We start from the raw sequence: 12,502 nt of genomic DNA, 5'->3' as shown, positions 1-12,502 counted from the left end.
CGGTTTCCTAAATGACATAACTGGCATCAAGGTATTCTGCTTCAAGCCTGATTCAGACTCTTGGAGATCTCAAGAAGATGGATGAAAGCAAATGACTCTTTGCTTAAGATCAGCTCTGCAGAACCCCAGCTGTGTCCTGACCCTTGCCCCCTTCTCTGCCATCCAGCTGGAAATCGCTGGTTAGTCTTGGTGGACTCCTTGCATGATTTTTCTGCCTATTGTAGCACTGGCAATGTCTCAATCTAGATACCGTGTGATTTTTTTAATTGTACGGTTATGGCATCTTTTATTTCTTACATTGTATTAGCTTGCATCCTGTAGACGTCAAACTGCACTTCAGTTAAATGCAATGTAAGAAGTTAAAGAAGTAATAAAAATACTACTTAAAATGAATGTTGGTATTTAATGTAGCTATGCCACGGACCACAATTTGGGAATCCCTAGCCTTAGAGGAGAGGAAAAACCCCCACCCACAAACCCCCACACCCACCCACACCCCAAAATCACAGAAAAGAGTGTACTGGAGCACTTGATGCCTGGTTTTTTTTACTGTTAAATGGGTATCCTTGGCAGTGAAGCTGCTTTGTAGCTGCTTAGAAGAACAAACAGGTTGGAGAAACACATTTCACAGTGGGAGGGTTGGCAAGTCCTGGGAGGAAGGTTGAGGCTGGCAGTGGCTGCTCTGAAGTGAGCAGGCTTGAAAACGGGAAAGAGCGTCGGAAGTGACTTGGAAGTGGGAAAAGTTAAAATCTCACCTGCGCTGTGCATGACCTTGGCAAGTCCCATCTGTCGGACTTTGATCTTTGTCTGTGAAATGGGAGCATTTCAAAACAGGGATGCACCTGGTGGGGGCCTGTGCATTGCCTGCTTTAGATGGGGCTAGTGCCTATTGGGACTATAAGAATATAATAATTTATTCCTTATACTCCACCCACCTGATAGGGTTGCCCCCGCCACTCTCGGCAGCTTCCAGCATAATAAACACACAGAAAAATGTCAAACATTGAGAAGTTCCGGATACAGGGCTGCCTTGTAGGATGGAAGGCAGAGAGACCAACAGTAGGTGGCGCCAGAGCCAATGACAGGCAGAGCCACCCCCTGGTCTGAGGGTAAGCAGAAGGCAGAGCCAAGGAGGTTGGCTAAAGTCAGGCATGAAGTTGGTGGGGGCAGTGCCCCACTTTCCCTTGCATCAGCCTCCACTGTTTTAGACTCATGACATCCAACGTGTCACAAAGAGTGGGGCAGGGGGGCTGTTTTGAAAAGGAATACTCTGCCCACTTCTCCCAATGAGTCCCACCTGCACTGCATGGTGGGACAGAGTCAGAATCATGCCTTTCAACACAGTCTTCCTCACAGGCGCTTCTCCCCCTATGCAATCTTTTTCTGTGCATCCAGGAGGGCTAGAGCTGTTCCCATCCCCCCTGCTGTCAAGTGAAATTCTGATTTGCAACAACTGTCAGGAACAAAAGGCTTTCAGGCCTTTCCTCCCACAAAACAGAATGCCCTCTAGGCAGCAATACCTAGAGCTCAAGCTTAAATACCTCTCCAACTTCATATTAAACCTGCAGCCACGAGTTTGTACATAAATAAATACTGGAGTGGGAGGACGAACCCCTTCCCCAGTTCTTTTTACGTTTGCTTCTTCCAAACGATGCACAGGGCTGACCCGGGTGCAAACCCAACTTCCCAACAATTCACCTCGTGGAAAAACAAACAAGAAATTCTCAAGGGCCAGGTGGGGAAATGATTAGGAAGCCAGGAGGGAAGGTTGAACCTGATAGGATGAGCCCCCATCATTGGCTCGGACAGTTAGGGCGGGCTCTCTCTGCCTCCTGGCTTCTGCACAAAGTTTTACAAAAGGGATGGGTTTTTTTGTCCTTGCATGTTGGGAACCGTCCATCTGCTCAGTCGTGAACCACCTGCCCTACGGCCCAAACTGGGTGGGGGTATAGACCCCCTACGAAGGGTTCTCAACATCCTGTTTGCAACGCTTGGCTGCCAGGTCCTCGTTGTGGGCCTTGCGGATGTGCCGGTAAAGGTCTCCGGACTGCGTGTAACTCCGCATGCAGTAGCGGCACTCGTAGGGGCGTTCCCGCGTGTGGACGGTGGCGTGGCGCCGCAGGGTGTAGGAGCACGAGAAGGTCTTCCCGCACGTCTTGCAGGTGGGGACGTCTTCCGAGAAGATGCCAAAGTTGGTGTGGGACTCGTAGTCCTGCAAGTACATCTGTTCGTGCAAGGGCGGAGTCACCATGTTGGAGAAGCTTTGTCCGGCAGGCACAGGGATCATGTGGTACGGGACGTGCTCTTGAGGCAGGAAGCCGCTCTCGGAAGAGACCTCTTCCATCCCACCTGGCTCTTCAAAGCTGTCGGGGTGGCGCCCACAGCTTCCGGCAGGCCCTGCCTCTACAGTGGACCTCTGGAATATCGTCTCCAGCCTCAAATCTGCGCTCTGCCCCTCCAATTGATCCATCATGTCCGGCTCCTCGTCGGAGATCACGATGGCTTCCACCTTGACCTTGACAGAGGACCTGCTTGGCTCCTTCTGGCAAAACACACCAAGACCACCTGTCTGTTGTTCCACATACCTCTCCGGAGGGCCAGCATGACCCTCAGCTGCGTTCCTCGGTGGCGAGCAGCTGTGTGATATGGTTTCGGTGGAGCTGCTAGGGCTGGAGAGAGAGATGTCAATGACGGGGGCTGGAAGAGGCCTCACAGGAGGAGGAGGAGCTTCCATCCCTGGCTGCGTGGTGTCCGCCATGTCCAACGTGGAGGCCAATGGCTCCTCGGAAACCATTTTCTCTCCACCTTTCCACTCCTGTTTCTTGCTCTTCCCTGCTTCGCTTGGCTGAGGGGGCGGCAGCGGCTGGGCTCCAGACGTTTGAAGTTGGCACTTGGAGGTGCTGGGCAGAAGCTCTGAGCTGCCCAGGGGATCCTCCTCCTTCTTGGTGCTGTCTGCTTCCGCCAAGGCGCGGGCCTGCAGCTTCTTCTTGCACACCTTGACGATGTCGTTCATGTGCAAGTAGCTGGCAGCCGCCAGGATGTCTTCCACCGGCATGTCGTTAAAGGAGAGGCTGCCTTTGTACATGAATTCCAGCAGCAGCCCGAAGGCGGGCGCAGTAACGATCTCATTGTTAATGGAGACCAAGTCTCTCTTGTCCAGCCGCTCCTTATAGAACATGTGGAAAAAGGCACTGCAGGAGGCCAGCACTGCCCGGTGGGCCAGGAACTGGGTGCTGCCCACGAGGACTGTGCAGTCACAAAGGAAGCCCTCGTGTTGCTGCTCCCAGAGGCTCTGCAGCAAGTTCTTGCTGTGGTTGGGGAACTCCATGCTGGGACAGCTCTTTCACGATGAGGGGTTGACCAACAGCATAGTCCAGACTCCTTGAGACAGCAGGGGAGGGGGGAGAGGGAACGAGAGAGAGTGGGGAAAAAACTTGGTAACTTGTAAGAAATGGCTTTTAGGAGGTTGACCCCTTCCCCCTTTATGCAGAAAACATTTTGCTAGAAATACATTCAAGGGGTTAGTACTAGCCCTAAATGACTTGGGAGCAAAGTACCCAAAAGGGCACCTAACCCAAGATCAACTATCTCACATTCTACAATGAGGTGTGTCTGCCTCCTTCATTATTGACTTTCAAATGGAATGTGGCATTTAAGGGCTGACCATAAGATCAATCTTGAAATCAGTTGTTGACTGTAATTTTAGAATGTTTCTGCCTGCTCTCAGAATGCTTAAAAATATTAATGATATGTGCCCTAGGCAATGCAGGATATTAATCTGAGTAGATAGTAATGAATAATGAACATTAAAAGCTGCCATATGCTGGCTGGAACACTGATCTCAATCTAGTTCTGCGTTGCCTGTTTTGCCTGGGAAAGACTCCTCAAGGTCTCAGGTGGACGTTTTTCTTAGCCATTCTACCTAACAGCCTTCTAAACTGGAGAGGCTGCAGACTAAACATGGGAACTGCCAGATGTAAAAGGTAAAAAAGAGAGAGGGCACTGCTAACTCTGCCGCCTGAAACTCCATCTCCCAAGCGTCCAGCTTTTCCCATCTGGAGGCTGCAAAGCAACGGCATGTTGACTTAAGGTCTCCTACATCCCCCACCCCAACTCCTGTTCTACAGCCCCCTGCCCCCGTTACTGTGCTCCACTGTTTGCAGATATTTCACCGGGTGCCAACCAGCTCCCTGCCCAGATTACTAATGCCAATCCAGAATTTCCCAATTTCCCGTTCTGAACCCACAACTCCACCAACAAATACCTCAGTTTGCACCTTCTAATTCCCTAAACCAGAGGTAAAGGTAAAGAGACCCCTGACCTTTAGGTCCAGTCGTGGCCGACTCTGGGGTTGTGGCGCTCATCTTGCTTTATTGGCCAAGGGAGCTGGTGTACAGCTTCTGGGTCATGTAGCCAGCATAACTAAGCCGCTTCTGGCGAACCAGAGCAGCGCACGGAAACGCCGTTTACCTTCCCACCAGAGTGGTACCTATTTATCTACTTGCACTTTGACATGCTTTTGAACTGCTAGGTTGGCAGAAGCTGGGGGGATTTGAACCGCCAACCTTCTGATTGGCAAGCCCTAGGCTCTGTGGTTTAACCCACAGCACCACAGCCCTCCAAATGTCACTGAACTACAACTCCCAGCACCCCCGACCACGCTGACTGGGGGGCCGATGGAAGTTGGGAGGGCCACAAATTCCCTATGTCAACTGTGTGCCCACTGATGTATTCCTATGATGGCAGCGCGCAGACTCCATAACACTCCTGCACCCTCCTTAGCCTGTATCTTGGGACTTCTCCCCGTTATTTGATCCCAACCCCCCAATAATTATATAATAATCTCCTTTCCCATAAGGCTGAAGGTGGGAGGATCATTGGTGGCTCCCCCTCAACTGTCCTCAGCATTTCCACCCCCCCACCCCCACCCCAATGAAGCCAGCAAATATGATGGAGACCCCCTTATAATGAATACCCCCCTTTATTTCCTTCTGCCCCGCCTTGGCCTCTGTGACCCTCCCATAATAAAAGCAGGGGAACCCCACAAATACTCCTCAATTTGCCCCTCCCCCACTGCGTGACCCCCTCCCCAAGTTGCCCCCCTCCCCAGGTCCCACCCTCAGGGGGAGATAACGTGATTCCTCACCCCCACAATGCACTACAGACATATATCTATAAGGGAAAGCGCCCTTCTTCCTCTCCCCCAACAGGGGGTGCGTTGGGTGGTAGAAGAGCGCCTTCTTTCCCCCACTTACCCACCACAAAGCGGAGGCCTCGAGGGACCCGCCCCCTTCTGCCTGATTGGCTGCGCTCGCTAGGGAGGCGGGGCTCCCTCTCGTCACTCTCTTGCCTCCTCGCCTCCTGAGTGGCTCCCGCTCCGCCCGCCTCCCCAGCAGCGCTCATTGGGGCTCCTCCTCGCCCGTCGCCTTTCTCGGCCAACTGTCTTTGAGTGCGTCGCGCCGAAGGGAGCTGAGGGGGAAAGGCAAGGGCGGGCCTCACTCCGCCTGCTCTTTCTTCCGATTGGCTCAGCCCAGCTCCGTCAGCCGCGACGACCGCGGTCCGCTATCGGCCCGGTGATTGGAGGAGGCGAGGAGCCGCCGCGCTTTCTGGAGCCTGAGTGGTCACCCCACCCTTGGCCCTTATCGCCGATTGGTGGGATCGTCCTAGAACTGAACCGGAGGAGGGAGCGCTTCGGTTTCCATAGTTACTAGGGAGTTGCGAGGCGATGGAAGGGGACCTTGCAGCTGTTGCTGCCTATGCAAATATTGTTTTGCATACATTTTGCTAATATATGCCGGTTACATAATTATTCATTGCTCAATTGCTCACAAATACTAAATAAAAAACAAACTTTTATTATTTTCACAATAATTATAACAAGAGTAACTATAGTTTATATTATTGTATTTATTATTAATAATTAGTATGAGTAAAGTGCTTTTACGTATATCGGATGCTTTGCAGCAAAAAAATTAAAAACCGTTTATTGTCTTTCCCCCTTTTTTGTTTTTTGTTTTGTTTTTCAAATGGATGCTTATAGTTGTAATGGTCCATTGCGAACCATTCCAAACAGCAGGAAAGAAAAGTATATTGTCAGCATTTGTCTGTCTGGCAATGGAGTGTGCCTCTGGGGGTGAAGCCAAACCACTGGCGAATCGCAGCACCTGCTATGACTGCAGAGACAGGTACAGTGGTACCTCGGGTTAAGCACTTAATTCATTCCAGAGGTCCGTACTTAACCTGAAGCACCGCTTTAGCTAATGGGGCCTCCTGCTGCCGCCGCGCCGCCAGAGCACGATTTCTGTTCTCATCCTGAAGCAAAGTTCTTAACCCAAGGTACTATTTCTGTGTTAGTGGAGTCTGTAACCTGAAGCGTATGTAACCTGAGGTACCACTGTAATTCATAACTGCTGCCTCCTATGTTGTTTTTGCTGTGTTTGCAGTACTGAAGTGACCTCTCTGGGGCGCAAGGCTGGGCAGGGTGTATGGAGGTCCTGAACTGCTTGGAAGACAAGACCCTCCTCTCAGCCTCACTGTTGGGGTCCAAAGGAAAGCAGAGCAATACACCAGCTTGGCTGCAGGAGTTGCCGGAAGGAGGCATACAAGATACCATCCAACCACCTTAAGGACTCTGCTCTGGATTAGGGTTTACTCCTTAGCCTTTTGTTCTCCCGAAGATGTCCTTCAAGGCAGTGAGTATATGGATTTTTCCTTAGCAGGGGTGTTCAAATTTTTTTCAAAGAGGGCCAGATTTGATGAAGTGAACATGCGTAAGGGCCTACCAAAGTTGTTGAGCTTTTCTTAGGATTTTACCTCATGAAATAAACTGCCACAGGGGCCAGATTAAACTGACTGGCGGCCTGTATTAGGCCCCCAAAACAGACTTTGGACATACCTGCCTTAGGGTTTACTCCTGAAGACATTCTCATGAAAGAGTATAGTGGATGGGCTACCTTCCCAGGTAGACAAGCCCCATCTGCCCCTCATTTCTCTCTACAGCACTTACAATAACTGCCTTCTTGAACGTTGGACCCACTATTGGTCTCATCCGCTCAATCTGCCAGAGCCTGTCTTTGCATGCAGGGGAAATCCCTAACTCACCAAGAGTTTGAAACCCATTGGCTACCCTCACCTGGCACCTTCCATTCTTACAATCAATAAGATATTGCACACTTATTTGTCACTTTTACCTGACTTAAGTTTTACTTGGATGCTACAAAATTATTATTATAGTACAGTGTTACCTCTGGATGCGAACAGGATCCGTTTCGGAGCCCTGTTTGCATCCTGAAGTGAATGCAACCCGTGTCCGCGTGTCTGCGTGTGCACGGGTAGTGATTCACCACTTCTGCACATGTGTGTGACGTCATTTTGAGTGTCTGCGCATGCGCATGCGCGAGCGGCGAAACCCGGAAGTAACGCGCTCCGTTACTTCCAGGTCGTTGCAGAGCACAACCCGAAAAGTCTTAACCTGAAGTGACTTCAACCCGAGGTATAACTGTATTGGGCTTTATCCAACATTACTTCTGCTCAGAGTAGGCCCATTTAAATTAATAGGCAAGTCTCAGGTCCTTTAATTTCAGCAGGTCTATGAGTATAATTTAGTTGGGTATGGCTTTTTAATTATTATTGACCAGGTGGAATGTATAATGTAGTTCACTTCCTTATTCATGGGAAGGATATTTCCAGTAGTACAGTCGTACCTTAGAAGTTGAATGGAATCTGTTCCGGAAGTCTGTTTGACTTCCAAAACATTTGAAAACCAATTTGCGGCTTCTGAAGCTCCTGCAGCCAATCAGAAGCCGCGGAAGCCACGTCGGACATTTAGGTTCCAAAAGAACATTCGCAAACAATCACTTCCGAGTTTGTGGCATTGGGAGCCAAAACATCTGAGTTCCAGGGCGTTCGGGATCCAAGGTACGACTGTATAGATCAATTGCATTTTAAATATTTAGAATGTATCATATTTATAATTATATGTAACATTTTTTTAATATATTAGGCATATTTATATCCTGCTTTTCTACTTTAAACCATTCAATAGCGCTACTGAAGATAGCTAGCAACAAAAGATGAAAGAAGGGAAATGCCAAAAATTAACAGTGTTCAAAAACCTCTGAAATCAGGTGTAGGTAGACTCATAGGTGTGAAAATAGATGGATATGTTCTGCCTCCACTGTTAGAGGGATGGAGGAGTGGGTGGCAGGGGTAAGTGCTGGCTTAGGGCAGACAGAGGCTGTTGGGGCAGCGTCTCATTTTCCCTAATAGATGATCCTTAACTGTGTGTACAGTGGTACCTCAGGTTACATACGCTTCAGGTTACATACGCTTCAGGTTACAGACTCCGCTAACCCAGAAATAGTGCTTCAGGTTAAGAACTTTGCTTCAGGATGAGAACAGAAATCATACTCCGGCGGCGCGGCAGCAGCAGGAGGCCCCATTAGCTAAAGTGGTGCTTCAGGTTAAGAACAGTTTCAGGTTACATATGGACCTCCGGAACAAATTAAGTACTTAACCCGAGGTACCACTGTATTCATTCACTTCAAAGCATGGTAATCCATGATAAGCTAGCTCTGCCCTGAACATCTTTGCCAAAGCCCTACACCTGGTGGCACCAGCAGGCTTAGAAGGCCAATCAAACATCCTTCGCCTAGGCTGGAAAAACAGATACAACAATGTCTTCTGCTTTGTTTTTGTGTCTTTGGCTGCTCGTCTTCCTGCTGCTGCACCGGCTGACGTTCCTCTTTCTCTCCTTTCCACAGCGGCCACTAGGAGTCAGCTGTCAGAAGCGAAGCCTGTATATGTAAACAACCCGCCAGCCAATTGCTGCCTCCTGTCATTTCAAATCCATCCAGTGGGTTTCTTTTTGAATTGTTAACGTCTCTGTGAGTCACAGAGCCTTCCTGACAGATCGCTTGTGCTTTCGAACAGGGCACCCGGCGGTGGAAATCTTCAGAGGGGGCTGGTGGTGGTGGGAGATCCTTCCTACCAGCTGAAGATCCCTTTCTTCTCCGACCTGACACGACATGAGGAGGAAAGAACCCACATCGGGCAGGTCCAGGGACACCCCGGTGAGAAGGTCAAGTCGCTTGCAACCGGACAGAGTTGGAGAGCAGGTGAGGCGTGGTAAAGTTTGCAGGGCAGGGTGCATGCTCAGTGCATGCAGGGAAGTCTGCCAGGCTCAGATCCCAGCATATCCATTGAAAGGGAGTTAGGTTCCAGGGCTGGGGAAGACCCTTGCGCTGCCAGAGTTAGGCAGCTAGATGGACCAATCAGTCCGAGCGCCAAGCTGCTTCCTGTACCAGCTGGACAGCTCCTCAGTGGGAACAACCTGCCTTTCCAGCAGTGAAGAAATCTAACATAGTGGTTCCCTAATTTCCACCACTTCTTGCACCACTTGAAAATTGCTGAGGGTCTCGGTGCACCACTGAATTACTATTTTGTTTGACTGCTGTAGCAGTTGTGCGGTGCTGTGCTAGACCAGGCATAGGCAAACTCAGCCCTCCAGATGTTTGGGACTACAACTCCCATCATCCCTAGCTCACAGGACCAGTGGTCAGGGATGATGGGAATTGTAGTCTGAAAACATCTGGAGGGCCGAGTTTGCCTATGCCTGTGCTAAACGCTGCATAATTTCTAACAGTATTCTTGTTAAGGCTTTTATTTCTTACATATTGTATTTAATTGTACAGCCATACCTTGGATCTTGTACACCTTGGCTCCCAAACAAATCGGCTCCCGAACGATCAAAACCCAGACGTGAGTGCTCCGGTTTTTGAACGATTTTCGGAAGCTGAATGTCCAGCGTGGTCTCCGCAGCTTCCGATTGGCTGCAGGAGCTTCCTGCAGGCAATCAGAAGCCACGCTTTGGTTTCCGAACGTTTTGGAAGTCGAACCGACTTCTGAAATGGATTCCGTTTGACTTCCAAGGTACAACTGTATTACCGTTTCACAGCACAGAATGCAAATTGTATCACAGTAAAACGCAATATAACGAAAGACGCTGTACCTCCCTTCTCAGAGGTAGTATGCCTCTGAATAGCCCTCTTCAAATATCTAAAGGGCTGCCACATGGAAGATGGAGCAAGCATGTTTTTTCCTGCTTCGGGGGGTAGGACTCGAACCAATGGCTTCAGCTTATAAGAAAGGAGATTCCGATTACAGGTAAACATCAGGAAGAATGTTCTGACCGTACGAGCTGTTCGACCGTGGAACTGACTTCCATGAGAGACTGTGGACTCTCCTTCCCTGGAGGTTTTTATGCAGAGGTTGGATGGCCATTTGTCAGGGATGCTTTAGCTGAGATTCCTGCATTGCAGGGGGTTGGACTAGATGACCCTTGGGGTCCCTTCCAGCTCTATGACTTTGTGAATACCAGTTGCTGGGAATCACAAGTGGGAAGAGTTGCTCTTGCACTCATGCCATGCTTGTGGGTTTCCAACAAGGATCAGGCTGGCTGCTGTGAGATCCGGATGCTGGACTAGATGAGCCATTGCCTTGATCCAGCATGCTCTTCTTATGTCCTTACGTTAAGCAATAAAAAGACCATTAAAAATCAATATGAATGCTTAATGTGATGGATGTGCTGTTTCTGATCTTCAGCCACTAATGCACAGACCTACCACAAACCACCTAAACGAAGCTCACAGATGACTCACAGACACAATTTGGGAATCCCCGGGCTAGAACAATACAGTGGTACCTCGGGTTAAGTACTTAATTCATTCCAGAGGTCCGTTCTCAACCAGAAACTGTTCTTAACCTGAAGCACCAGGTTTAGCTAATGGGGCCTCCTGCAAAGTTCTTAACCCGAGGTACTATTTCTGGGTTAGCGGAGTCTGTAACCTGAAGCATATGTAACCCGAGGTACCACTGTATCTCCTGATCTGTTCTCCTGATTTATTGCAGATTGCTAATGAAGCAAAATTCAGATTTCTGGGTGCAATTGACAATGTTTCTCCCGACTCCGTCCCCAAACTGGCAATGACGCTGATGGATTTTGTCAGCCCACAGCAATAGGGAATCCTACTGCTGTTGTTAGTAGCATTACTTGGTTGCATTATACCAAAAGTCTCAAGGTGATTTTGCAAGACAATTAAATCAAAACTAAAAGATAACCACCACAGTAAAAGCTGAAATCATGCATAAATATTTATCATTTGGTGTGATGTGAATTGATTGAACAGGTGAGCAACCATCCCCAGCAACAAAAAATTGCTGGACTTAAAATGATATTTTCAGTATATGTCTGTGTATGATTCTAAGCCAAGGTGAAACAGCAAAAGTGTCAATGTAAGATGTCTAATATGTCTCATTTCACGGCCTTTATAGTCAATTGATACATTTTAATTAAAGTAAATCTTAATTTTTTAAAATACAGTGGTACCGCGGGTTACATACGCTTCAGGTTACATACGCTTCAGGTTACAGACTCCGCTAACCCAGAAATAGTGCTTCAGGTTAAGAACTTTGCTTCAGGATGAGAACAGAAATCATGCTCCAGGTTAAGAACGGACCTCCGGAATGAATTAAGTACTTAACCCGAGGTACCACTGTATATCTATATGTATATCTGTATCTCAATATCTAATTAACAGGCAGGTTCCTAAGTGGCTTCAGAGTATTTGCTCTCTTTGGCCAGAATACTTGTAGGACAGGAACAAAATTTCCCCTTAGATCATCTTAAAAAGCTGATCATTCGGGAAAGGGGCCTGAAACATTCCTGAGGGGTCAACCTCCCTCCCTCTGGTGCTGAAGGAAATTGCCTCTGTGCCACACTAATGTGTCAAATGCTTGAACCAGGAATGGGAAAAATCTGGCCCTCCACAGGGTGTTGGACTACAGCTCCCATCAGCCAGCATATGACCATTGGCTGGGAATGATGGAACCCGGAGCCTGGCAACATCTGGAAGGCCACAGGTTCCCTAAACTGGCCTTTAAACATCATATTTGATGGAGGAGTGAATCTTGAATCGATAGCTGGATTTTGAACACCACTTTCGGAAGGGGAGCCACAATTCAGTAGCAGAGCACAGACTTTGCTCTGCAGAAGGTTCCTGCTTCACATCTTCACACCTCCAGTTTAAAAGGAACTCTCGGATTATGACGACGACAACAATTTTATTTGTACCCTACCCATCTGACTGTGTTGCCCCAGTCACACTGGGCAGCTTCCAGCATATACAAAAACATAATATAGCAGTAAACATTAAACTTCCCTATACAGGGCTGCCTTCAGATGTCTTCTAAAGCCTCTGAGCTGCAAGGAGTGACACAAATGAGAGTTTACAGCAGCACCTTCCACCAACCATGGACACACCCTTGCAGAGAAGTGGGCTTTGGTGTATCGGTGAGGAGGAGAAGGGGAGATCTCAGAGAGGTTGGGCATACTAAGGGCATTGTGCCCGAAGCCCATCCTGCCCCCACAAACTGGAACGGGCACTGGCCATACTGGCTATGGGAGCTGGAGTCCAGTAACTTTTGTATGGCTGCAGGTTTACCC

At 48.8% G+C, this 12,502-nt stretch overlaps 2 protein-coding genes across 5 annotated transcripts in view; one reads left to right on the top strand and one right to left on the bottom strand.

Annotated features, from left to right (window-relative positions):
* Positions 1 to 529: 529 nt before the first annotated feature.
* ZBTB3 (zinc finger and BTB domain containing 3) overlaps positions 530 to 12,502 on the bottom strand; it is a 223,094-nt gene continuing 211,121 nt past the window's right edge. The window contains exons 1-2 of one of the 3 annotated variants that reach the window (XM_053369934.1): positions 5,256 to 5,430; positions 530 to 3,381 (exon numbers count right to left, since the gene is read on the bottom strand). In XM_053369934.1, the coding sequence (XP_053225909.1) occupies positions 1,958 to 3,328 (1,371 nt within the window). In that variant the 5' untranslated portion in view covers positions 3,329 to 3,381; positions 5,256 to 5,430 and the 3' untranslated portion in view covers positions 530 to 1,957. Of the gene's footprint in view, positions 3,382 to 5,255; positions 5,431 to 12,502 lie in introns of those variants that run through there. The other 2 variants (XM_053369935.1, XM_053369936.1) reach the window with 2 other exon arrangements.
* LOC128404383 (5'-3' exonuclease PLD3-like) overlaps positions 6,559 to 12,502 on the top strand; it is a 30,663-nt gene continuing 24,719 nt past the window's right edge. The window contains exons 1-2 of one of the 2 annotated variants that reach the window (XM_053369931.1): positions 6,559 to 6,692; positions 8,763 to 9,116. In XM_053369931.1, the coding sequence (XP_053225906.1) occupies positions 9,027 to 9,116 (90 nt within the window). In that variant the 5' untranslated portion in view covers positions 6,559 to 6,692; positions 8,763 to 9,026. The remainder of the gene's footprint in view (positions 6,693 to 8,762; positions 9,117 to 12,502) is intronic. The other variant, XM_053369932.1, reaches the window with a different exon arrangement.

This window comes from Podarcis raffonei, chromosome 16 (assembly GCF_027172205.1).
Source record: "Podarcis raffonei isolate rPodRaf1 chromosome 16, rPodRaf1.pri, whole genome shotgun sequence".
In the NCBI taxonomy this organism is placed as follows: Eukaryota; Metazoa; Chordata; class Lepidosauria; order Squamata; family Lacertidae; genus Podarcis; species Podarcis raffonei.
This window is presented reverse-complemented; position numbering and strand designations above follow the sequence as displayed.